General features: G+C 35.8%; 1 protein-coding gene across 12 annotated transcripts in view; it reads right to left on the bottom strand.

Annotated features, from left to right (window-relative positions):
- LOC123309559 (glucose transporter type 1) overlaps positions 1-26,872 on the bottom strand; it is a 46,566-nt gene extending 19,694 nt beyond the window's left edge. For 2 of the 12 annotated variants that reach the window (XM_044892735.1, XM_044892740.1), the window contains exons 1-8: positions 14,578-14,676; positions 12,061-12,242; positions 8,247-8,550; positions 4,755-5,011; positions 4,547-4,671; positions 2,661-2,949; positions 2,385-2,562; positions 2,070-2,282 (exon numbers count right to left, since the gene is read on the bottom strand). In XM_044892735.1, coding sequence (XP_044748670.1) covers positions 2,070-2,282; positions 2,385-2,562; positions 2,661-2,949; positions 4,547-4,671; positions 4,755-5,011; positions 8,247-8,550; positions 12,061-12,080 — 1,386 coding nt within the window. In that variant the 5' untranslated portion in view covers positions 12,081-12,242; positions 14,578-14,676. Of the gene's footprint in view, positions 1-2,069; positions 2,283-2,384; positions 2,563-2,660; positions 2,950-4,546; positions 4,672-4,754; positions 5,012-8,246; positions 8,551-12,060; positions 12,243-14,577; positions 14,705-20,348; positions 20,434-22,511; positions 22,732-26,590 lie in introns of those variants that run through there. The other 10 variants (XM_044892800.1, XM_044892803.1, XM_044892756.1 and 7 more) reach the window with 9 other exon arrangements.
- Between the last annotated feature and the right edge of the window lie 690 nt (positions 26,873-27,562).

Genomic DNA, 27,562 nt, shown 5'->3' with positions numbered 1-27,562 from the left:
TTGAAAGTCACCTAAGATTAAAAAAAAATTCTGATCTCTTAATTTTTTCCAGAAGATATATGAATTTATTTGTGAGAAAAAACAAATTTCATCTTTTCCATGTCTTGTCTTTGCCTTAGATTTAGATGATTGAATTGTTCTTAGATCTCTATTATTTATCACATTAACTTATAGAAGGGTTGTCTGTCGAAAAATTCAAGTAAAGGTTGAGCATTTCACAAAATTTCGTCGTCTGAAAAAAATTTGAAAGATCCATCCCCAAAATATTTTGCATCGATTTAAAAACACCTTATAAAGGCTCAATTCACTACTACTTTCAATGACATTGCTGTGTAGAAGGAATGGAATCGCAACATTTTTCTTCAGCTTGGGGTATAATACAGTCAGTGAACTCTAAAAAAGTTAGCTGCCTACTCCATTCTCGCCACCCAAGTGTCAGAACTACATTTATTACTCCACTCTTTTATTTCTTATAGTCCAACGTCTTATCCCATTCATAATAACGATACAGCTGTATGAAAAAAACCACAGCATGCTGAGAATAATCAACGAAATTTTTCGTTGGTGGAAATCATAAAAAGACAATGCGTGCAGAAATTTATACCAGCTTTGCAGTGTCGTTCCTCCACTATGTCAGAAAAGTCGTACTTACATCGAGGGAGGGACAAAAGAAGCATAAATTACTGAAAACATATCGAAGCAGTGTTTCCCATATATGTGACGAAGCAAAACAAATTATTTGATAGTGAACTTCATGGCTTTGGCAGCATAGGCTCGTGATTAAAATTCGTCATTTATTTGCCAGCAAAAACGAAAAATAATAAACGAATCGTTAAAAATGACGAATCCGTCCAAATGCTTCGTTTTTAATCACGATTCGTCAAAACCGGATCACCTTATGTTCAACAATAAGTCCCAAAGCCAATTTGTAGTTATTAAGTTGTATCCACTGTCTAATCATCTCACTAACAAAAATTTCCAACAGATTCGGAAGTTTGTTCGGATTAGATTCGTTCAATAGTAACAACTCATTCAATTTGCGATGTGAACGACAGCAGTATATAGTAAAACTGATGACGTAGCAAATAATACGACAATCGCAAAATAATTATGAACCATGCAAAGGGAGAAACATGCACTTAAATTATTATTATCGTACACAAATATTGTCGAAACCTTGTTAACTCGTTGTACAAACAGATATCAAGGTTTCGACGAGAAAATGAATGTTTTTATTTTCAGAACCCACATATAATTTGTAATGATTGGGTTAGTGTCCTCATCTTTAAAGATTTCCGTTGAGAAATTTGTTGTGTTTGATTAGGTATCGAATTTTGCAACCGCAGACCAAACATAGTCTGAAATCGATTTAATCGATGTGATTTTTGCAATAGTTTCTGTATAATTCGAAATATTTATTCCAACTGACACAAAAAGATGTATAGTGTGTATTCTTAATAGTGTTTGAAGTCTCTACGAGGATATATTGAAAAATTCTTAGCCTACTATAGAACCAAACAAAATTTCAATGCCAAAATATTTTATTACTCAACATATTCTCCTCTTAATTGGAAGACTACAACGTCTCTAGACCTCTCTTCTTGCTCTGCAATCCACAGCTTTTACTGTGGACGATTTTCACAATTTCGGTGGACATCTTCTTTCTTTTAATTTATTGCGTAACTCTGGTTTACTTTTTTTGATGTGAAACTTCACCCTGACACTTATAATGAGTTAGTGTTCGTTGCTATGGTAGCGCAATATTTTTTTTATGCATGGAACTGGTCTAGGCTAACTAGATATCAATACATCCTCGTATTTAGGCATTCATGAAACTAACATTAAAGGAATTACTGGAATTTCTCCCGAACAACTAGTTCAACAGTTCTGAAACTCATTCTCCTGCAATACATTTTGGATTCATTTTCTTAATTTTGAAAGCCTTTCAACTAGTGTTCGTTGAGCGAAGGTTTAATACATCAGTACCTATACAGAATCTTTTTAATCTTCGCAAAATATCCACTTTTAGCAGTGAATATACCCTTTTCCAAGATTTCCCAAAAACGTACCTTTATCAGGAACGATATGGTGATGAAAATAGAAAAGATGAACATTCCACCCAGACCGTACAGATGCAGAGTCCTCCTGCCCGTCCTATCCATCAAAGGGATCGTCACCAAGGTCATGCAGACCATGATACTTCCGATACCTATGGTTGCAAACTTAGCACTCTCTTCAGTCAGCCCTGAGTTCGAGAATAGATTTGTTGAATAGTAAAAAACCTGAAAGAAGACAATAAAAGATTCGAAAAAACAACAATGAGATGAAGGACTCGATTTGATTGTTTTCATCATTGATATTCTTCAGAAATGACAATCACTTACTGCGTTGATTCCAGAAAGTTGCTGAGAAAGCTGCATCACAACGCCAATTATAAGTGGAGCTCTCAAAGTAGGAGAACAAATCAATTCCATCATGCTTATTGATGATTCAGTCTGTTGAGCCCTTTCTTCAGCCCTCATCTCTTCTATGTCTTCCTCCACATGATTGCTAGCTCTTAATCTGAAGAAACGAGTTATATAATTGGTAAACAGTGACAAAAAAAGTTTTATTATTATTTTTCAGCACTTGACTTTGTACTTTTGCTTTGAAAAATTCACCTTCTTAGTGCCTTCCTTGCCTCTTCCTCCCACTGTTTGGTGATCAGCAGATATCTGGGGCTCTCTGGGCAGATAGGTAGCAGTATTAGCTGCAGTAAGGCAGGACATACGGCCAACCCCAACAGAAGGGGCCAACCATCGTTGGTGCCCAGGATCTGCTCTATTCCTAATACTTGGGATATGAGGAGGCCGACAGTGACAGCCAACTGGTTGACGGTTCCCAAACCACCACGTAAGTTCAAAGGTGCTATTTCGGATATATACATAGGTACTAAAGATGTGTTCAGTCCTGAAAATAAAAACAGTGAGTGGATTTAATAGAAATTCCAGTGTCATTGATATTGGTGCCAAAGACGAGGAAAGATGTGTACTGATTTGAAATACACGCAAAAAAATTAACGCACATTCTGAAAATATCAATATTAATGAAAGTTAACTCTACATTGACTTTATAACTTATTCTTTATGTTCTCTCGGGAAGGTTTTGAACGAAACAAGACACATTAAATGGAAGAAAAATTCAGGATTTCACCGAATCTTATGTGAAAGAAGAGAAATGAACAATTTTCAAAATACTGAAATGCTGATAAGTGATTTAATACTTTGTATTTCCACCCCTTGCGTTAATTACAGCTCGGCAACGACGGTTCATACTCAAAATGAGTGATCTTAAAATGTTCTGATCTAATCCTTCCCAGATTTCTTCGAGTTGGATTCCTAAGTCATTAAGAGCAGCTGGATGATTTTCTGAACTTCTTAGCCTTCTATTGAGGTTGTCCCAAACCTGCTCAATCGGATTGAGATCTGGACTTCTTGCTGGCCATTCCATTCGAGGTACTTCAACCTCTTCAAGGTACCTACTCCTGAACGATGCGCGCACGATGGAGTCTGGCATTATCGTCCATAAAAATGAAATTTTCACAAATGTATGGGGTAAATGGCACTACATGCTCTTCAAGAATGTTCCTTATATACTTATCAGCACTCATAGCTCCATTATCAACGACCACTAGATCTGTGCGAGCAGTCAAAGATATTCCACCCCATACCATAATCGATCCTCCCCCGAAACCAGTAGTACTCAGGAAATTGCACTCAGCATGTCTTTCATGTGGACGTCTGTATACAAGGGAACGTCGATCACAATGTTAGAGAGAGAATCTAGACTCATCTGTGAAGAGAACTCCCAATCGGCCTCTTCCCAATGGATATGCTCTCTCGCAAAATCCAAACGCGCCCTTCGATGGGCTGGGGTAAGAGCTGGGCTTCTTGCCGCGACACGATGCCTTAAATCATATTCTCTGAGGCGATTTCTTATTGCCTGAATGCTAATTTGCACCTCATGAGTTTGCTCAAGATGAATTTGAAGGAGGCGTGCGGTTGCAAACCGTTGTCTCAACGAAGAAACTCTCAAGTAACGTTCTTGAATGGCAGTTGTTACCCGTGGTCTACCCTGTCCTGGTCTTCGGACATTCATACCTGTCTCCTTGAATCGCTGCAACATTCTGGACACACTTGTATGGGAAAATCCAAACCTTTCTGCAATTCTTGTGTATGTCCACCCTTCTTCTCGCAAAACTACCGCTTGGGCACACTCCTTTTGGGTCAAATTGCGAAAAGGAAAACTATTGATCACTAGAATTGATCGAGAACAACTGATTTTAGAATGGAGTCAATACATTCAAAATCTGATAATATCATCTTTTTTTATTCCTCCTGGGAAAAAACATCTGTATTGAAGAAAACCGTTGAAAGTGGATAACATATGCATGCATAATTCTGATGAAAATAATTATCATTGAGAACACCTTCAGTTGTAGAATAAATTTGAGATTTCCATAATGTGCGTTAATTTTTTTGCGCAGTGTATAATGAGAAAAACTTACCACAATTGACTCCTATTATAAATCTGCCTAAAAGTAAAATTTCGTAGTAATTTGAAGCTTTGGTGCACCACATCAAACAAGCGCCTGTCACACCCAGTACATTATTGAGAAGAAGGCCTCCTTTCCTGAAATCATCACATTGGCCAACAATTATTTCAACCTGAACTAACTTGCTAATGAAATTATAAAAAAAATGATGTGCTCTTACCTCCCAAACTTATTGGCCACCATCCCCCCTCCAAAGCCTCCCAGCATCCCACCGATCGCGAATATGGAGACAGCTATGGAGTACAAGCCTCTAACAGCCTCGTCTGGAAGTTCCTCTCCATATCTCGATCGATAGGTGCTTTTAATGAAGTACTCTATATTGTTCTGCGGTGCATTTATCACTCCTGTGTTGTAGCCAAACTGTAGCATGCCGAGGACAGCTGCCAATATGGCGTAGGTGAGGAAGAAGGTCAGACCCTGAAGGAAGAAAAACATTTAAGATAAATTCTTAATAAATAAAAAACAGCTGGAAAAAATGGAAAATTATAAAGGGGGAGTCTTTGACTTATACCTACATACAGGGTGAGTCTTTGACTCTTACAAATATTCCAACAGTAGATTCTTGAGGTTGAAAGAAACACTTTTTTCCTTTACCATTTTCTCCGAATCGGCTCGGTTTAAAATATACAAGCTTTTGAACAACCATAAAAAATATTATTTTTAGTTCTATCGCACAAACGGTTTTATCGAATGAAATGAATTTCGGAATATAGTTTCTCATTTATTTGATGAATCTTCTTCGAACAGAAGATATCAACCACGTCTTCCAGTTCACTCGTTATGACCATTACGTACCATGAAAAAAAGAAACCTAACTCTTGAAACCAAGGTCCACGCTATCTAATGAATATTTGAACGAAAATAAAATTATTCCTCATATTTTCTCGTATAATGCACCGTTTTTAAGTAATTTGATGTTCAAAAATTATTAAGTATCTGCGAAATTTGAAAATTGGGTACTCTGTCTAAATACAACTCTGTTTAAAAGATCCACAGATAGGTAGTGTCACAGATTTAGCTTGTTATTTTGATGGTTATTTCGTTTTTCTAGGGGTGGCACTGCTCATTATGAAAATTGCTATATATTTTTATCAGGACCGAATCGGAAAAAATAGCTCCACAGGAAGAAAGTATTTTTTTTACCTCAAGAATCTACTGTTAACAGAAGATTCATGAGGTCAAAAGAAACACTTTGATTCAAAGACTCACCCAGTATATGTACCTATATGCTTGTACGTTGTAAGTGGATCAAAAATTGAAACAACTCGGACATATCGTTGAAGCAACAAAATAACCTAACAATGTTTCAAAATATTAATGAAAAATATTCGAAATATTTGGGCTTTTCCGTGTATAATTTCAGATTATTACAATTCGAGAATGGTACGGATGTTTCGAGAAATACAAATATAAAAATAATTTCAACAATAAAACTCCTGTTGTAGGTATACAGGGTGGGCAAAATTCGTTGTCTACTGAGGGGATCTGGAGATCTAAGCAGCTAGAAGAAAACGGATGACATATTCTTTAGCTTTTTTTCATGACTAATCCAAATCTGAAAACTGAATCGGCCTATCATTTTTAGATTTCGAGTTATAAACAAAAATTGATATTTTGACGATTCAGAAAAGTTCTCATAACTTTTTTGTCTTTTAAGTTACAGATCTGAAACTTGAAACTTCTTAGTCACTTTCATACGTAGAATCTACTGACGAAAGATTTTTTTCCAATTCAAAAATAACAAATTCAATAAAAGTTTGCATTTAAATACATGAAAGTTCACCTAATGGTTTTAAATGAAAAAATATTTTGAGCTATCAGTGGATTCTACGTGAATAAGTGCCTGTAGAAGGTTCAAGTTTCAGATTTCTAACTTCAAAGACAAAAAAGTTATGAGAACTTTACGAAATTGTCAAACACAAAAACGAAGTATCGTAGTAGGTTGTGGTTTTTACCATTCTTTGTTTCTCCGAAAATGAGCTCGGAAATGTGTCATCCGTTTTCTTCCAGCTGCTACAGTTCTTAAGATCCTCTCAGTAGACAACGAATTTTGCCCACGCTGTACAGGGTGGGCAAATTTCGATGTTTTAGCACTACAGTTTTCAAACCAGAGGAGATAGACAAAATCTGATACCCCATTCTCGTTCTCTTTTTCTGAGAAACTAACAATAGTAGTAGTCATTTTTGGCCACCTTTTTTTGTTTTCGAGTTATAAGCAAAAAGTGGAAAAATGGCGATATCGAAATAAATTTATATCTTCGCTAATATTGATGATGGAGCTCTGAAATTGAAACATTATACAGGCACTTTTTTTACGTAGAATCCAGTGGCGTGCTCGCCTTTTTAGCAGGATTTTTAATTACGAAACTATGACCCAAAGTTATGTTTTTTAAATGGGAACACTAGTTTTCTGTGCAATTTTTTGAAAGCTTAATTTTTACTGATTTCAAAAATATATAACATCATATGGTTTGTACCAATATGAATAATAGAAAATGGTCAAAAACCTTTTTTCTCAATATTTCTATGGTTTCAACTTTTGATGAGCATAAAAAAATATAGCATCGTATGATTACCAGTGTCTCTTTCTATAAGTCCTTTCATTATTATGAAAATATATGAAATATATCTCGATTCAAATTTTGTGGAAATTGGTAAAAAGCATAGAAAGAATGACATTGCCGGAAGGAGACTGCTTTTGTTATAGGAAACTCTATTTTTCTGTGCTCGTCGAAAGTTGAAACCATAGAAATATTGGGAAAAAGTGTTTTTGACCATTTTCTATTATTTATACTGATACAAACCATATGATGTTATATATTTTTGAAATCAGTAAAAATTAAGCTTTCAAAAAATTGAACAGAAATCTAGTGTTCCCATTTGAAAAAACATAACTTTGGGTCATAGCTTCGTTATTAAAAATCTCGCTAAAAGGGCAAGCACGCCACTGGATTCTACTTGAAAAAGTGCCTGTATATGGTTTCAATTTCAGAGCTCTATCATCAGTATTAGTGGAGATATAAATTTATTTCGATATCGCCATTTTTCCAATTTTTGCTTATAACTCGAAAACAAAAGAAAGGGGCCAAAAATGACTACTACTCTTGTTAGTTTCTCAGAAAAAGAGACCGAGAATGGGATATCAGATTTTGTCTATCTCCACTGGTTTAAAAGCTGTAGTGCTAAAACATCGAAATTTGCCCACCCTGTACATATAGCGCTTAGCTACCAATCATCGAGCGTGAAACCAATGCAAAGTATACAGTATAGATCAATATAAACGTGGGATATGACGAAAAAAAAGAAGATTTGTGCCTTTGAAGGGTTGAAAAAGTGATGATGACCCAGATAAAACATCTTCCTATAAAAAACTGAAATAATTATTTTATATCCATCACATTGTCAGCTTCATTTCTGGAGGAGAATCCAATCAATCATCACCTATAACCTTGGAAATTCAAAAGAGGAAAAATAACAAAAAAGGCTTGATGATGCACAGCACCCTGAAATCAGCATCATTTACAAAATTCACCCTTACGAAAGCCAACAAGTAATAAAAAAAGATGCCCTGATTCAATAAGGAACGGAACAAAAGAAACCAAACAAAACGAAAACAAATAACTGAAAAAGTTCAGAAACTAACAGGACCAACCTGCTCGAGGAGCCTGAGCTTCCTCCGATGGGTGTGCTCCTCCAACCTATCCACGTACTCCCGCAACTCCTCTATCTCCTCCTTCACCTGCTGGACCGTGTCCAGCTCGTGCTTGATGGCCACCATGTCCCTCTTGACCTCCGAGACCTCGGACTGGCATGACTCCACCGACTTGGTCAGTTCTTGGAGCTGAGTCCGGATCTCGCAAAGAGCCACTGTAGTCTCCAGATGCCGGTCACCTCGCTGAAGCTCGTCGAGCTTCGCGCTGAGGTTCATGCTCATTACGCTGACCTGCTTCTGCAGACTATCGAGTGACATGATTAAGGGATGAGGAGATTTATACCCCGATCAAACAACATTCACATCTATATGAGGTGCAAAAAACTGATTCAAACGTTTTCTTGTTACATACTTCCAGTAAGTAGATACAGATAAACATGCAATGCAATGTATATTGAAAAATTCTCAGCCTTCTATAGAACCAAACAAAATTTCAATGTCAAAATATTGTATTACGCAACATGTTCTCCTCCTAATTGGATACATTTATTACAGCGAACCTGCAACGTCTCTAGACCTTTCAAAAAAAAATGTTTCTTCTTACTCTGCAAACCAGACCTCCACAGCTTCTATTACCTCCTCGTTGGAAGACAATTTACGACCTTTTAAACTTTTTTTCAGTTGAGGAAAGAGATTAAAGTCGTATGGAGCAAAATCTGGTGAATAAGGGGGGTGCTCTAGTAATGCAAACCCTAAATCACGAATTTTTTGCATGGCAACATGAGATTTGTGTGCAGGGGCGTTGTCCTACTAAAACAGAACAACTTTGGATAGCTTTCCGCGTCTTTTCTCTTCAATTTTTTCCCGTAAAGTGGTCAGTAAAGTCCAAGTAATCTCCGGTTATTGTTCTACCCTTATCCAAAAAATCAATCATGATTACTCCATGACAATCCCAAAAAACTGAAGCAAGAACTCTTCCAGCAAATTTTTGGACACGACACTTCTTAGGTCTTGGAGAACCAGAGGGTCGCCATTCCATCGATTGTTGTTTTGTTTCTGGATCCTAGAAATGTACCCAAGTCTCATCCATAGTAACAATTCGGTTTAAGAAGTCTACATCGTTTTCAAATCGAGCACAGATCGAACGCGATGCAGATCGAACTGGTCTAGGCTAACTAGATATCAATACATCCTCGTATTTCTGGGTCTAGACGGGACCAATTTGAAACAGATACGTCAAGGAAGTGATCGTCCTCATGGCTATGAACAATAACACAAAAGAAATTGGACTAGCAAAGATTTAAATTCAAAGTCAACCATAGAGAACGTGCCACTATTCAAGGATACTAGCCGTAGACCAGTTTAACTCTCATTACAGCTCATCAGTACCGCATAACTCAACCAACGATGACAACGAATAGAGCAGGGGGCATACTGAAATCCAACACATGAATCGAAGCGACACCTGGCGTTCAACCACACTACTCATATGCTCTCTGCTTTAATAGTTGCTATCGTTGGTTTGTAGTAGTCATCCCAACAATAGAAAAATATCCAAACCAAAATTCTTATTCTAATTCAAGAAAACTTATTCCCCTATCAAAATATTTATCTTCAACATAATTTCGTCCAAAATATACAGGGCGAATCTTTGCCTAGAACAAATATTTTAATCGTAGATTCTTGAGGTCAAGAGAAACACTTTTTGCCCTTACCATTTTTTCGAATCGGCTCGGTCTAAAAGATACAGGCTGTTGAAAAACCACACAAAAAAATTATTTTCATTTCCACAAACGGTTTTATCGAATGAATGAATTTCGGAATATAATTTTTCATCTATTTGATTAATCTTTTTCGAACACAAGATATGACCCACATTTTCCAGTTACCAAATACCAAAAATTTAAAGAATCCAACTCTTAAAATTCAGTTGGGCACTATCTAATGAATATTTGAACGTTTTGTAGAATCCTTGGGTATTAAATGAATACTCATAGGTAGAATACAAGTTTTTTTTTTCATACTTTCTAGTATAATTCGTCGTTTTCGAGTAATTTGATGTTCAAAAATTGAAAAGTATTTGTGAAATTCGAAAAATTAGAGAATGCAACTCTTTTAAAAAGAGCCACAGATCTGTAGTGTCACAGATTTAGCTATTTATTCTGAAGGTTATTTTGTTATAAAATAGCCATATCTTTTTATCAGAGCCGAATCGAAAAAAATTGGATAGAAAAAGTGTTTCTTTTTGACTTCAAGAATCTACTGTTGAAATATTTGTACGGGTCAAAGACTCACCGAAAAAAATTTTGTTATTTATTTTATTGGAAAAAAATGTTATACCTTCATCTAGTAAAAAAAACCGTCAATCAAATCACCACACTATAATCACTTCTCTTCACATTATTGAAGTTGGTTATTGCATTTCTCCTCGTTAATTAGCTTATTAATACGTATCCAGTACATTCCAATAACAAATAATATTCTTTGTTTAAATTTCTTTTAAATCGTTCATAAAGATATATCCCAAGTTCAACTGGAATGAATCAAATTCCTGATATTCAATAACACTTCATTCATGTAGAATTATTATTGGTTTGATGAAGAACAATATTTTGTTAAGAGAGAAATCCTATAAAAATTTTCAAGAAAAACTCGTGCTTCTCTGAAATTGTAAATGAAATAATAACAAAATTTTTTATGCATGTGTCTCATTGATGAAATAGGGAAACTTTTATTAACAATTTTCATACCAAATAATTCGTAGAAAAAACGTTTGAATCATGTTTTTTTCATAACATTCAACACTAGACCATGCTATACGAAAAACCATGCATTTTCTAACATATACTCATAGTGCTAAAATCATTCATCTATTTGCCTTTCATGCAAAAGTTGAGGAGTCTAATTTCATTGATCTACACAAAATACCCAGTGATGTAACATCATAAATCTGAAATATTTCGACAGATGAAACCACGTGTAAGATAACACAAACTCAAAGTAGTGATTGGGGTTGAAACACTGAAAATATCTTCGAGAAAACTATGAAAAACAGATTGGTTGATGGGATGATTGGTTAGAGAAAGTATAAACTGAAAATAACTGCTCGAAAAAGTTCATTCGGATATTTTTTTATCGATTTATCCATACATTTACCTTTCTAGTTATATTATTTTCAGAATAAGTTCATTTCTGAATTCATTTGAAGTTGATGAAATATTCTTATCGTGTGTCGATCTTGATATGTATTTTCCATCGTTATTGCTTTTCAATAAATTGATTCTCCCCTTTATTTACCCTACGAAAACGAGGAATGAAAAACAAACAGGGGAAAAAACAACAATTAACCCCTATTTTCATAAATTCGTAAAACCAAACAAAAATACCTCCCCAATCGTTCTCGACATAACGAAATAAATTCTTGAACTTCCATGAAAACAATACTCAATTAAAATGAAACGAATAATCATTGATTTTCAATACGTTATCCCCAATTATGTTGTCCATGATATCACAACCACTCTTGAAATATACGACGAAAAGTGTAGCATATCTTAACAAATTTGAAAATTCGACTGATGTGATTGAATCTCACTCCTCAATCCATTTAGCTGCCTCCACAATTAATAGAAATCTTGCTGACTGGTCAATGAAGAATCCTCGTTATTTTGGACACCATAATTTCCATAATTCAATTGTCAGTATCAAAAATAATGGATGATTGATGAAAACAGCATGATCGAAGAAAAACACAAAAATAAAACTTGCACTAACTACGACATAGCAAGCACCTAAAGCAAATTCAGAATAATACCTTGGAGGCATCGATACCATGGCTGTGTTCCCTAACTACAGTGGAGCAACAACCTTAGGTATCCTGCTAGAGATGCGACGTAAAAATCTTGATTGACGCTCCCTTTCTATAAGCCGCTCTTTAAAAGCGTATTTAAGGTATGCCTGAAGTAGATCACTCGTAGAAGTACAGCTTTCTTCCACCTATAGTTTGGAAACACAGCCGTTAAAAAAATGAGCGAATACTGAATGACTGCTTAGATGGAAGGAGCTTGAATCTGAGCCAGCACAGAATGATCATATGAAAATTGCTTCAAATTCTACACGTGATGAATTTAATAGATAGAATTCGTGGAAAAGCATTTGGATTCTCAAATTAATGAAGAAACAAACAAATTCTAGCTGCTTCCATTCCGTTTTCCAAATTAAATTCAGCGAATGATTCTCTCTTTGCTCTGCGAAGATATTAATGACTGTAGGATGACTTATTCGCTAATCTACGCATGAAATGAAAATATTTCGCATTGAAAAAGAAGTTATTCAGCCAAATTAAGGTATAGGGAAACCTGCATTTATCGGAACAAAAAAAAAACACAAGAAATTGAAAACAAAAGTATAATTCAAGGAAATAAATAACAATAAAAAAATTATAACAAAAAAATGATGTTCTTAAGTTATGAAACAATTGAATAGTTATAGAATATCAATTTTTCGACCATCATTACATCACAGGGCATACCAATTCTGGTGTGAAAATACATTTATTATGAAAGATCTCATTTTGATCATTTCTGTTAGGAAAATAATGCCAGTTCTTTCACTTCCATTTTCAACCCAAACACACCACTTGAGAATATTGTATTTTTCTAGAAATCACAGTTTGAATTCAATGGTTCTCTTGGACTGGTTTGAACAGAAAATGAAAGGCGTTCGAATTTTTCATGCCTTAGGCTGCAAGGAAAGTATACTGTGGAATTTTTTTACATTTTTCTTATCAGGCTTACTCTCATTGATATCAACCGAAAAGATGAATTTTTATTGCCGAATTTATGTTTAATTCTCACATAACGTGTAACTTTCTCACTGTAGAATGATGAAGCCATTGTTCAGTGTGATCTTTCCTCTCATAAAAATCTTGTTTCCCCTCACAATTTGTCATCAAAAAATTGTTGTGAAAACATTTTAGGGTAGATTCCTTGTCGAAAACAAGTGTTGATGTTTCACCAATTTGTTCATTAATCTAACTTAATTGTCCTGTCAGTCAGTTTCAAGTAAATTATTATATTATATATCAAATAGTAACAACTTTTTGTTGTTGAATTAGCATTAATATTGATAATGATAATGATTGTCAAATAAAAGGTTCCTAAGTTTATATAAGTACAACACTTTCTTTGTAAGGTCTTGTGTGAATTTGTTTTACTAATGTTGAAGAGGAACGTGACGAAAATCCTTATTGCCCTTTTAAGTACGAATACGGTGAATGATTGCCAAGCAAATGGTGGTAATTTACGAAGGACACTCAACTTCTCAACAGAAGAAAAGAGTTTGTTGCTAACTATAGTATTAGATTTGTGACACCAAATTGAAAATTAAAAAAGACTGATGTCATTACAATAAAGGCAAAAGAAAAGGCTTGGTGTTCAGTAATTAATTAATTCAGTTTTCAAAATCCATCAAAAATGGGGAGTTCTGCAGCCAGTTCAACAAATTATTTTAGGTTAGAATCTCGCCCTTAAATACCTAAGTGGTCATTACAGGATCGCATAAATTTAAGGGTAGCTTTAGCCATTTAAATGTCACTTAACAGTTGGTGCAACGTAATTAAAGTTGGAACATGAACAACAATTTTTAATTTTTTTTATGAATCAGAAAACTGACATAAATGAACTTTGAAGGACATTCTATGTGGGAGAGAAGGCAATCAATCAAAAGAAAATTTTGTGATGTTTCCCATATGTATAGCCTTCTCAAGTGTCTTCTTTTGGTAAATGCATCTAAGCAGGGGCTGTTCAAAAAAATATAGGACTCACACTATTTTCTGGCATATAAGAAAAAGAAGAAAAGTTTCATTTTTGCAAAGGTTCATCAGTGGAAATAATGAATTTAATTTTATCGATCAAACGGATTTATAGGAACTCGATTTTATACTTTGAGGAATTGGAAAGAGGTACTTATGTGCTCTGCTGGTTTTTCATCAAGGTCTTATTTAGGTATATCTATAAGTTGAGTCATGGAATCTATTTCACACGCAGAGCCGTAGGTAATGAAGCATTACTTGCAAGGTGTGATTAACAGGATTAACTGGAAAGAAATTCCTCAGCATTATACGAGTAGAATAGCATGTGGAATGTACCAAGATTCAGACAATGAGAACTTGCAAGCTTCGTGGTTTCTAGTCATTCTTTATGAATAATTTTTTAAATAGATGCTAACCGTTTTTGGAGCTGAAAAATTTGTTCATATAAAAAGTCATCTTTTCGGTTTGGTTCGAGTGCACTAAGGGACAAGTGTCGTTCTTCTTAACATATAGTTATACCTAATGAGTAGCTCCCTGAGTGTGGCTTCATCTTCCTCCGTGACTTTTTTCTTCGCCTCATTCCTGGAGGACTTTCTGGCTAGGGGCGGAGAAGGTGTCGGACGAACACGCGTGGTCACTGTGGTCAGCTTGAACGTTTCCTCAGTCCAGAACTCCTCGTCTGAGTCCGCCCCTGCATGGCGCACCTCCACCTCGGCTAGGTGTGGGTCCGCTCCGGAGTTGAATAGGGCTGAAAAAATCTACGATGTGAACTATAAACTCACAAGGTGTAGGGGTTATTTGGGAAATACTGCCATCATTATGGATATAAAGCCATATGGCGACAATAGTTGTCCCTCTCAATAGTTTCAGTGGCCTTTTCCAGAAAGACTTCTCGAGTTTACCTTCGTATATTCTGGGACAATCGATAGGTACCTTGAAATCCTTGAAAAATTGAATGAATTTTTATCTACCCATACAAAATACAGGGTGATTCATTGGGAAATGCGCATAAAATCAGGGTAAATGATGGAGGAAACGGCTATGCTTCCAAATAACCCATATATTATAGATATAACACTCTTCATTACTAAGATACAGGGTGATTTATTCATTTTCTTCATTTATTCAATTGATCATAACTTATACAGGGTGTTCTACAAGCTCTATGAGAAACTTTGACAGGAGGTAGATGTGCTTCTTTTGACAATTTTTTTTCCTATGAACATAGGTCCGATTCGTTTTCGTTTAGCAGTTACAAGCATTTGAAAAAGTCTTTTTTCATGTTTTGATTTAGTAGGCCGACAGAAAATATCGGTTGATTTGGTAATTGACATCATTTTAATTATTCATTCGACGCTTGATTCACTGAGGATGGTATCAACAATAACCATGATGAACATCTATGGGCACTGCAGAATCCATATGTCGTCAGACAAAGACGATGTCAGCAACGTTTCAGTGTTTTCATGTTATAAATATGATCGTTTAAATGCAGATTGGCATACAAATTTTTTGGAGCACAACCTTTTTGACTTCATTGATAACTCAGAGCTCAACATTGTTGATTCCCGAATAAAAAGTAGAGGTCGAGGAGGACCAAAACAATGGCCATCTCGTTCACCTAACCTAAATCCCTTAGATTTTTATTTATGGGGACATATGCGAAGGAGCTTGTTTATCATATTGAAATCTATAATCTCATTAACAATTACTTGATAGAATTCAAGATGCTTCAAACCAAATAAGAAACGACCCAAATCTAATCTGCCGAGTAACGGCGTCTTTAGTTCGTAGATGTGAAGCTTGATGCATTCAAGCCGAAAATGGACACTTTGGACAATTTTTATAGTCCCGAAATTTCCATTGATTATTATGATTTGAACATAGCAATATGATTTTTCAAATGCTTGTATCTTCTAAACAAAAACGAATCGGATATATATTCATAGGAATAAAAATAAGAACAGCTACCACCTGTCAAAATTTGTCATAGAGCTCGTAGAACACCCTGTATATAATCCACCCTAAACATTTATAAGTAAGATTAAATGCATTCGGTGTTTCCGAATACAACTTTTTCACTTGTTAACTTGAGTCAATCCTAGATGTCTCAAAAATTTGGTAGCACAAAATTCAAAAAAGGACTTTATTTTCCAAGAATACTTCTTCTAAAAACTTTTTCAGCTAGAGCAATAGCGTGATCTGTTCTCAACTCTTCTGATGTATTCTAGATAATAAAAATAAAATGAAAAAAAACACTGTAGGTATAACGTATGTTTTATTCCAAATGGATCAAATTAGTAGCCAGCTATGGAGAATATTTTGAATCTTGAGTTCAATCATTTTGTTCTGGAATAAATGCATTTCGACCATAATTTGTATTCCCAATATACGGGGTGTTTCACGAGTGATTGGCCATAGGCTAATGGTGAATGCAGCTCTTCTAGGCCTTTCAGTAAATGTACTTTGAGCCCTTAGTTTCGGAGATCCAGAGGGTTTTATGGATTTTGTCCTTAATTTTTTATAACTATAACGTGAGAATTGGTGGTCCGATTTTAATAAAATTCTGTGAGCTTGTTGAGTTCCAATAACCCTTCAAGATGACAGATGCAATTTCAAGAAAATCAGGACAGTCCTCAGAATATTGAGACTTATTTTTCAAATATCGAAATCTATATTTTCTGGATCAGCTGAAAAATTTCTGTTATCAGAATTGAAAAAAAGGACATTTTTGTCATTCAAATTCAATTTTCAATTCGCATGGCACACTTACGAATTAACGAATGAACGGAATCGTATGGTATGATAATTTTTGAGAATACGGTCCTGTTTTCAATCATTCACTAATAATTTTCATTGCCACCTGACGATATGTTGCGTAGTATATACCTTATATGAATTGATTTCGAAGAAAGATATCACCTGTCATTCTGCCTAAAATTTGATGATTTTGAAAGAATTCAATACATTTTTCAAATATAATTTTTAGGCAGCACACTTAAACACTTGAGGTGTGTTGATGTTTCAGAATGAAAAATAATTGAAAATGTTGACTTTATTATTCAAAATCTCGGCAGGTGGCATTGAAAATTACGACTAAATAATTGAAAACAGAACTGTAATCTCAAAAATGAACCTGAAATATGATTTCGTTCGTTTCTCTTTTGCAACAAGTGTGCCATGCGAAGTGAAAATTGAATTTGACTGAGAAAAATATGTTTTTTTTTTCAATTCTGAAAACAAAACTCTTCAACTGATCCGGAAAATATAGTTTTTGATAATTGAAAAATAAATCTCAATATCTTGAGTTCTGTCCTGATAATCTGCGAACTGCTTATGCCTTCACGAAGAGCTATCGTAAGTAAACGAGCCCACAAATTTTCATCAAAATCGGACAACTCGTTCTCAAGTTATGAATATCGAAAATTTAAGCCAAAATCACCCTGTATCTCCGATGACCCTCCTAGATGACCTTCAATCACAATTATGAGCTACTGCTCTTGAAACACCCTGTATAATCTTTCAAAGTTTTCCTTCGAGTGACAAAGATAGTATTCGAATACCGAAACACATTACATCCCCTACATCCTTTGAAGAACACAGCACTTACTCACCTGAAAATAACGTGACATTTAAAGCACTCCCCTGACCTTCCCCTCAACATATGCATATTAACTTCACTCCAAACACGCGTTTTTTATATGTGCCTAACCGCCGCATACACGTAGCTAATAATCCATGTAGCTATCTGACATTTTCCGAACAAATATAGTTCGCATGATGTGTTTGCGTCGGCAATGCATCTGAATTGTCGCCGCTCCAACAGGAACACATGTAAAATGCAAAATAATCCTGCTAGTAAAGCGTGACAGTTGCATTTTTACATCCATGGCAAATTAATCACTTTTTCAGCGTCACCAGCATTGTGTGCGTTGAAAAACACGTTTTAATTATTTGTGGAAATGTCAATTTGCCGCCGAGGGAGAAACAGGGCAACGAAGGGTACAGCTACATGAAAGGGATGCTTATTAATTAACGAGTTTGCAGAGTCTGACGCGTGTTAATAATCTGTATCGATATTGGGTGAAATTGCATCCGGAAATATTGTTTTGCCACGGTTTCACCGAAATTCGCCGAAAAATGTCTAGTCCGGTACTGATCTGGGTAAAGTACAGGTACAGGCGTACATCAAATTTGATCCGGCTTCAACATCCTACAGAAGTAGAGCACTCAAAACTATAGGAACTGGCATTGGAAAAAGAATAACCAATAATATTTCAATAATTTTCGATGTTCAAGAACATCCTAAGCCAATAAATGGGTAAGAATTAAATGAAAAATCGAAAAAGATAATCTGAAAACGTAAAAAATCCAGCAATTATTACAACTATTTTTCTTAAGGAAGAAACACACAGCAAATTTTGATACATACACTGCGCAAAAAAATTAACGCACATTCTGAAAATCTCAATTTTAATGAAAGTTAACTCTACATTGACTTTATAACTTATTTTTTATGTTCTCTCGGGAAGGTTTTGAACGAAACCAGACACATTAAATGGAAGAAAAATTCAGGATTTCACCGAATCTTATGTGAAAGAAGAGAAATGAACAATTTTCAAAATACTGTAATGCTAATAAGTGAATTAATACTTGGTATTTCCACCCCTTGCGTTAATTACAGCTCGGCAACGACGGTTCATACTCAAAATGAGTGATCTTAAAATGTTCTGATCTAATCCTTCCCAGATTTCTCAGAGTTGGATTCCTAAGTCATTAAGAGTAGCTGGATGATTTTCTGAACTTCTCAGCCTTCTACTCAATCGGATTGAGATCTGGACTTCTTGCTGGCCATTCGATCCATTCGAGAGACTTCAACCTCTTCAAGGTACTCCTGAACGATGCGCGCACGATGGGGTCTGGCATTATCGTCCATAAAAATGAAATTTTCACCAATGTATGGGGCAAATGGCACTACATGCTCTTCAAGAATGTTCCTTATATACTTATCAGCATTCATAGCTCCATTATCAACGACCACTAGGTCTGTGCGAGCAGTCAAAGATATTCCACCCCATACCATAATCGATCCTCCCCCGAAAACAGTAATATTGAGGAAATTGCCCTGAGCATATCTTTCATGTGGACGTCTGTATACAAGGGAACGTCGATCACAATGGTAGAGGCAGAATCTAGACTCATCTGTGAAGAGAACTCTTTCCCAATCGGCCTCTTCCCAATGGATATGCTCTCTCGCAAAATCCAAACGCGCCCTTCGATGGGCTGGGGTAAGAGCTGGGCCTCTTGCCGCGATACGAGGCCTTAAATCATATTCTCTGAGGCGATTTCTTATTGTCTGAGTGCTAATTTGCACGTCATGAGTTTGCTCAAGCTGAATTTGAAGGAGGCGAGCGGTTGCAAACCGTTGTCTCAACGAAGAAACTCTCAAGTAACGTTCTTGAATGGCAGTTGTTACCCGTGGTCTACCCTGTCCTGGTCTTCGGACATTCATACCTGTCTCCCTGAATCGCTGCAACATTCTGGACACACTTGTATGGGAAACTCCAAACCTTTCTGCAATTCATGTGTATGTCCACTCTTCTTCTCGCAAAACTACCGCTTGGGCACATTCCTCTTGGGTCAAATTGCGTGTTTCGCGTTGCATAGCGATCGAGTGTAGAAAATCAAACAAAAGAAAAACTATTGATCACTAGAATTGATCGAGAACAACTGATTATAGAATGGAGCCAATATATTAAAAATCTGATAATATCATCTTTTTTTATTCCTGCTGCGAAAAAACATCTGTATTGAAGAAAACCGTTGAAAGTGGATAACATATGCATGCATAATTCTGATAAAAATAATTATCATTGACAACACCTTCAGTTGTAGAATAAATTTGAGATTTCTATAATGTGCGTTAATTTTTTTGCGCAGTGTACATGTGAAAGTGGGCATGTAAGAAAAGAATGTGACCAATCGTCAATACCTAATCTCCTCCAAATGAAAACAAAAAAAAAGAAACTATTCGATGTAGAAATTGATAGTATAAATTCAAAACTGAAAATTGAAAAAACACAAATAAAACACTGGCTCCAAACAGCCCTGAAAAAACTCAAACGCCTTATAAAAAAAATAGAGACATTTCGGATTATATGAACTGTTTATCAGCAATTTCTGATAACCTCAAGGGAAATACCTCAAGATGCATAATTCAACAGAGAATAATATATTTATTACCGACCTTGAAGAATCTTCGTAGTCTACTATTAAGTGAGAAATCTTACCTTGTAATACAGATCCATTGGTATAAACTTATTGTGATAGCAATGATTCGAAAATTATCGCAGTGCTTGTATGGCAGTTACTGAGCTGTAACAAGAAAAATACTTCAATCACTCGGTTCAATTGTATCCGATGATGAACTGAAATTGATGAAGAAATAACTTGTTTCAACTCTTCAAATCCAATTATATATCATGGAAAAACCGAACAGTTTATGATTTATGGGAAATCACCATTAATACATTAATTACATTCTTCATCAATATTATCTTATGCAGAATAAGAATAGTTTACGAGTATTCGAACAGTTTCTCTAGGATATTAGTTTTGATGACATTGCCTATCTTTCCCCTCTGTCCACTGCTAAGAAGTTTAGAATTCTGACAATTTGAAAATACGAAGTAAAAGAAAACAGGTGCAAACTTTCTGAACCTATGTCTCTTATAACCTTATCTGAATTTTTCATGGATATATCTTGTATTGCAAACAACTACATGGGTCTATTGAAAATGAATGCACTTCAACGATAACTTATAAATATCGGTAGTGAAATGATAATTTTATCATGTTATAAACAAAAAGCACTTTTATAACGTAGAGAGCTGATAATAACATCAGCATAATCAATGCATAAAAAAGCAAGCTCTAAGTTGAGGCGATTCCGCCAAATTTTGAATAATTCTCCTAGTCCAAAATTCATCAATCTATCCAGCGCTCGGTATTTAAAACAGAAAATATAATAAAGGTAATATTTTTTTTATTGTGTCTCAGAATCACAACAAGGTGGAAATAAAACCAACTCAATCATTATTTTCCAACGCGAGGAAAGCTTATCTCGTGAATAAATTAAAAAAACCAACACATTAAAGTAGCATCTCTTCAATTTCCCCCCTGATAATAAATCATACGCAATTTGTGCCAAAAGGCCAACCCCTTTCACTCTAATCTCACTCCATCAGCATTTCATACCATTTTTTCCGCATTATCGAGACAGTCCTGATAGTTTGTCGATGACTGAAGCGATATCGATGAATTATAAGTTTTTTACATTCACACGAACGTGAAAATTCGTGTTTCGTAGCACGAGATTGAAGAAAGGCTTTTTTATAAATGGGCTGAACAGTGAGTAATTGGAATTTGGGAATGCCCGCAGGGCAGAAACATATATAGGGTTGCTAATGACGACTACTGCTCGATTGTCTTGATGTTATCTGAGTGGATTTACAAGGGAAATTTATTTTATACGAAACAAAAAAGTTTTCCTGTGAAAGAACAAATTCAAAGTACATATTATATTGTGCAGAATTAGCCCACACTTTTTCCCTCATTTCTGGCAGCTTGTAATGTCTTTTTTCTTCGAATGGCAAAAACTTATTTGTGCCAATAACACTCATGAATGAGCAAATTTTGTTTCAAGAATAATTCATAAGCATATGAAGAAAATAAACAAGTAATAAGAGGCCTTTGCAAGGATCAGTCGGTATGACTGTATACAGGCTGCTTTTGAGTGTAAATGAACTTTTCTTCATTATATGGAGGAGAATAAAGCCTCGAAATTGGGAATTGAGAGAAAAAAATGTCTATCTGAGACCTGTCCTCTTCCACGTGTATTTTTAGTGCTGCCTGCCCTGAGAACAGTTTTGTATCCAGTATCCACTCTGCGGAGGTAGACAAAATGTAAGAATGTTTTGCATTATATACAAAATAAGAAGAATATTTCGTTCAATGATTCTTTATTTCACACAACGATTTGAATTGTTATCAACCGTTAGTCCGTTAACGAATTTTAATATGGAGATACATAATATATTGTGCGATGAATATGGATGATTATTTTTATCTCGAAAGATTTTTTCCTTGAGAACTGTTGAAGATAGAAAATTATTTCATTCTTTTCTATTCAGTGTTAGACACTCCGTATATGTGAAATTGGCAATACATCATTTCATTTCTACTGTGATCATCTTATTGTTGATGTTGACAAGAATTCACAATAAGCTCAATAATTCCTATGTTTCCAGTGAGAGATAAACATCTCAAGAATATAATAAGGAGCAATAAGAACGTATTTTTAATCGCTTGTCTGGAATCTTTCATCATTAAATCAGAAAAAAAGTATCGAAATGAGTTTAGAGAATAAGTCTTTTATTCACCAAAAAACTCACCGTTTAAGTCGGACCATACAAGCATAAACAAAAATCCCGAAGTTAAGTGCCTTCTCTTTTACTACACGCACCGAAAGAAGCACTAAAAGAAAAACGATAATTTCTTGGGAATGTTATCACTGTTATGAGACAGGTAGCATTTTAAATGTCATAACCACAGCGCCAGTGATTCTACTGATGGTGAAGTCAGTCGACAACTGTTGGAACTTTCTAAAAGTTGAAGAGTTGGGGCTGAACCGGCTAATCAAATGTTTACATTCCGTGGATAATAAGATAATAGGATTTAAATGCTGGTTTTCATCCGATCCGTGGTGTTACGGTTCGTACCTATATTAGATATTGAAGCTTTATCAAACGAAATTCTTATTGTTCAGAATGAAGAGATATGTATTTCGGATTACGAGGATTAATTAATATCATGCGACCTGGGACTGGAGTCTAATGGTTTATTCTGTTTCCACAATTTTAATACAAATTCATGGTCAATGTGTGGCTAGGTTTCTCGTGCGCAATTCATATTCAAGTAATTTTACGATCACAACTGTGATCGGGTTCATGATTAGTTCTGTTTGTTTCATTTTATGTGAGGAGATCTAGAGATCAAACAATGACTGGCACCAAAGCCTCACCTTTATTTTCCGGGTCATTACATCAACGAAATAAAAAATAAATATAATCAGTCGGAATCCAATTCAGCAAAACGAAAATCGTATACAAATACCACTATAAAATTCTAACATAATACACAGGATTTGTATATTTCAATATTGAGTCACCAGTTCGAAATAAAATAACGATAAATATAAAACGCACCCAAATTACCAAATTTTTACGAATGCAAATGAAATTCTGAATTCAGCGCATCCACCATTTTCAATTTCTAATTCTGGCGAGAATCACGTGGCCCGCGAGGGGATTCACGACCCGTAGGATTTTTCTACGAAAAAAGTCGATGAGTTCTTCTTCATTTTCAGGCGACCCTCACAATCCTTTGATCAATCATAGCTAATACTTGAGCGCATCCACTTCAGTCCGCTCTGGATACAAAATCTCTGTAGGTGATTATTCAAATGTGCTCGTTTGAAAATGACATAAAGCTTCGCTCCCAACTTCCTGCAAATGCCTATTTGTGAGTTAAATCTCAATTCTAAAGCCCTGTCATCAATCACCAAACAGAAATTTAAATAGGGTATCCATTTTTCAAAGTTTACACAATTTCATATGGGTAGATTCAAATGGTCCACAAAAAGAAGGGGTCTTTCTGTTTGACGCAGAATTGGAATAAATGGTATTTCATTTTACCTACGGAAGAAGGGTCAGCGAATATGTTTACTTATTATTCTACAACATAAGGAAATCCAAGTAACATTAAATATAACTTAAATGCTCTTTTACGTTATAATTTTTTCATAGCAGATAACGAATTTGAGGGCAAAACAGCTAATCAATGTAGTATTCGAGAACTCCTTACTCTACTTCTGAACAAAACCGCATTATCGGTGAAATTATTCAAAGAAGCCGGTAAATGAGTTTCTGAACAACCCCTACGTCCCCTACCCCCATTTGCCAATCCGCATACATACATGTAACGAGGACACGTAACATGGGCAAATTTGAACCGTCAAAGTGTTTTTGGGATTGGCACGAAATGATAGTTAGGAAAAATGGGTCAAACGCGAGCTATATCAACATTCTGGTTGGTTGTATGAAGTCGATGTGAAGAATTCCTGAAGTTTCCTCACGAATGGGGTGGTAAAAAGCCATTTCCGCATTGCTCAAAACGAATTCGCTTATTGAAACGTGAACTTTCTGGGAATTGAGATTGTTTTCTTAGGAAAAAATCATATATTGAAACACGTTCATGGAACTCTATTCACTGAAGTTCATATAGCTGACTGTACCATTGTATAAAGACAACATAAGGCCCTATAAAATGACTATACTACAGCCACCCTCATTCAATGATTTCGAATTATATCTGAAGCACTCCCAAAAACTACATAACATTTTTCGTTCGTTTCATATCATTCGGTTATTTATTATATAGTATGGAATAAGAATTTGAAATCGATTTTACTTACTCTGCACATAAATCTTTAGTGAACTTAGCATGTCCTTTTTCTATTTTAAAGTCTCTTTTCTGCATTGCATGTTATGTCAAGCAGAATATGAAAACTTTGCATTCCGACATCTTATTCAAACAATGTGGAAATGGATGTTCAAGAGAGTTCGCGATGTATATATGAATTTTCATTCAAACCAAACACAGAAATCACAGAATGGATAGCAATAAAATCTTCTATGAAAAGAAGCACAAATTTATATTATTCAGGTACAATTTCATGACAGACGTGACTCTCGTTTCTCAAATTAAAGACTATCTCAAGTTGAGAACCAAATAGACTCTGTGTAGGTACCGTGTTATCCATTTATGAAAACCGCTGATAAAAACAAAGGCATTATTGCTCTTGTTAAAAATTCTGCTGAAAATTGTAACATGATGATAAATATAGAGTATCAAATCAAAGTGTCTACGTTTTTATTTCATGGTCCATGAAAAAATTTAATTTGTTCCAGAGATTATTCAGTCATTTTGGCACCTTCAACTTTTTGTAGCGCCATATCTTGTCATTTTATGCTCAATTAAGTATTCCAAATCACAGTCGGATGCAAATACTAACGTAAAAAATTTAACTTAATTTCCATATCTGTCTTATATTTGAGAGGGATTAGCTTCGGTGGTTTTCATGATGAATTTATCATTTACAAGCACAGAACTTGTGGTAATATACCATAATATATCAGTATATTACATGACATCGACTCAATTTAGAATGAAATTTGTTATACTCCATCTTTGCACAAGATTAAAAACGAAAAATATTTATCCGTACTCAACGAGTTTCTTCACATAAAGTATTCTCACGAGGAGCGATTTTTAATTCAATGTTGATTCAATTTTTGGAGCATTTTTATACCTCTATAATCTTTGTTACATACAATATGGTCTGCAAAACTCATCTCCATTGAATTTAAAACTTGATTTATCCTGTATTCGTACATTGGTTTACAACGAAAGATTACCTTTTCACGCATTATCTTGTTATCAATCATGGGGCTGAAAGACTCTCCATACAGTATACCAGACATCGAAAAATTGTTCGGTAAGGGTACACAGTATAAATGTTGTCACTTTTTATATCCTAAAAGCGCATCCGCCTTTTTGCAATCCTTTAATCGTAATTCACGAAGTTCCAGCAAGGAATGCAACAACAACAGACTTATTTCAACCCAAAATCAAGACTAACAAGAGCATTGATTATGTACTAAAAACCATTTTTGTTCGTGTAGATTTCAAACGAAAACTAAAAAAACAGTTTGTAGATATAACCATGGGTATTAGGTCGATTGTGGTGCTAATCTATTGTTAGATATCGATTCCTGAAGAATGCAATCGAGGACAAAACATGTCAGGAACCCACAATGCACCAGTTCGCATAGTTTGAAGTAGAAGAATGCAAAAAATAGTTTATCTAATTATCGACACCCAATTACTCATATTTCATAGTAGTATTTTAATTTCGAACGTGATTTTAATCTCAAAAGGTTAAACGTTGGATGGGTATCTTCCTGCAAAAAGTGTACGTAGGTGCGTATGCAAAATCTAGATAGATTCGTTAAAATCAAGCGGCCTCTGCCATTTCATCAATGAGGATTGTAGACACTGCTTCATCAATAACTGGAACAATCCTTGAATTGATGGCACTCTGCATGTACATATTTCGCAAAAAACTCTATAGGATAAAAGCGTTATATCTTCTGGAAGGATAATCACTTACCAAAGGATTACTCTGGGTGGGATTGATACAAATTTCACGGTATACGCCTGAAAGATTGGTTGCAACAGGACGAAGTGAGACGATCAAGAAACTCGAAGGAATCTGAGCGTTCGCGACATCCACTCGGCCACAATTAAAAAAAATCGGGCAACCCAGTGCCCGACTTCTTTGTTCGAATTTAATATTGACCTAGAGGGGGCATAGTAGAAGGGTGGAACTGCTTGGGGTGCTGGTCCCTACCTGATCAACACGTCCGAAGCGTACCGAGCTGGGGCCCCATGGCGTCGGGCCCTCCTCAAGGCTCCCTCTCAGGCACCCTGCACCAAGTCACACACACACTCGCGCCCCCCGCGCCAACCCGTTTTGGTCCGTATGCTTTCGTCCTGGACGCGGCACCACGCTCCTAGCTGGTCCTCCTGCGGCAATGGTTCGGTGCGGTGACGCCCCAAATGGTCGACAAGAGAGGGCCAGTGAGTGCCACGGGCTGTGGCTCGCTTTCTGCGCCGGATCGATCGATACGTGCCTGGGTGAGACGCTGCCACTGGGCGACGACGGCGACGACTTGAACGGAGCCGCGCCGCGTTGCCGGTTCGACGGATTCGGCGGGGTTTTCGGGTACGGCGAGTGCGACGTTGCCGGATCGCAGTTTTTTAGTAGGAAAATAGTAAGACCAGAAAATCTTTCAATAACTAGGAGGGAAGGGCTATAATCAGTAGCGGCCTTTGGGGGACAGGCCAGGCGATCCCCAGGGCGCTCCCAATTTCGTGCCTAAATACATCTGTGATATACCAAGGATCATCCTCGGTATTTTCTAGAGATTCATCACATTCAACCATGGGACATCCTCTAGAAGTTCCTAGGACTTGTTTCTAGGGATATCCTAAGGACATTCCAATTTTCCATCAAGATGTCCTAGGGAAAGTTTTCTTTCTAGGATGTAAAACAGCCTATCAAAATACAGTGATAGGACAAAATGGCAATCTCAGGCACGTGCTTTAGACCCTAGATTGTCCAGCTTGCTCTGAGGATAACCCAGGCATTTTCCTTTTTTATACTGTGATATGCCTACAGGATAAAGGCATATTATATTATTGCCAAGTGGCACATAACCAGAGATATATCTATATCTCTGCACATAACAGAGGAATCCTCTATGTAAAATTGTTATATCCCTTTAAGATATTATACAAAATAAGTCACAAGGACAACCTT

Source organism: Coccinella septempunctata, chromosome 1 (assembly GCF_907165205.1).
Source record: "Coccinella septempunctata chromosome 1, icCocSept1.1, whole genome shotgun sequence".
In the NCBI taxonomy this organism is placed as follows: domain Eukaryota; kingdom Metazoa; phylum Arthropoda; class Insecta; order Coleoptera; family Coccinellidae; genus Coccinella; species Coccinella septempunctata.
This window is presented reverse-complemented; position numbering and strand designations above follow the sequence as displayed.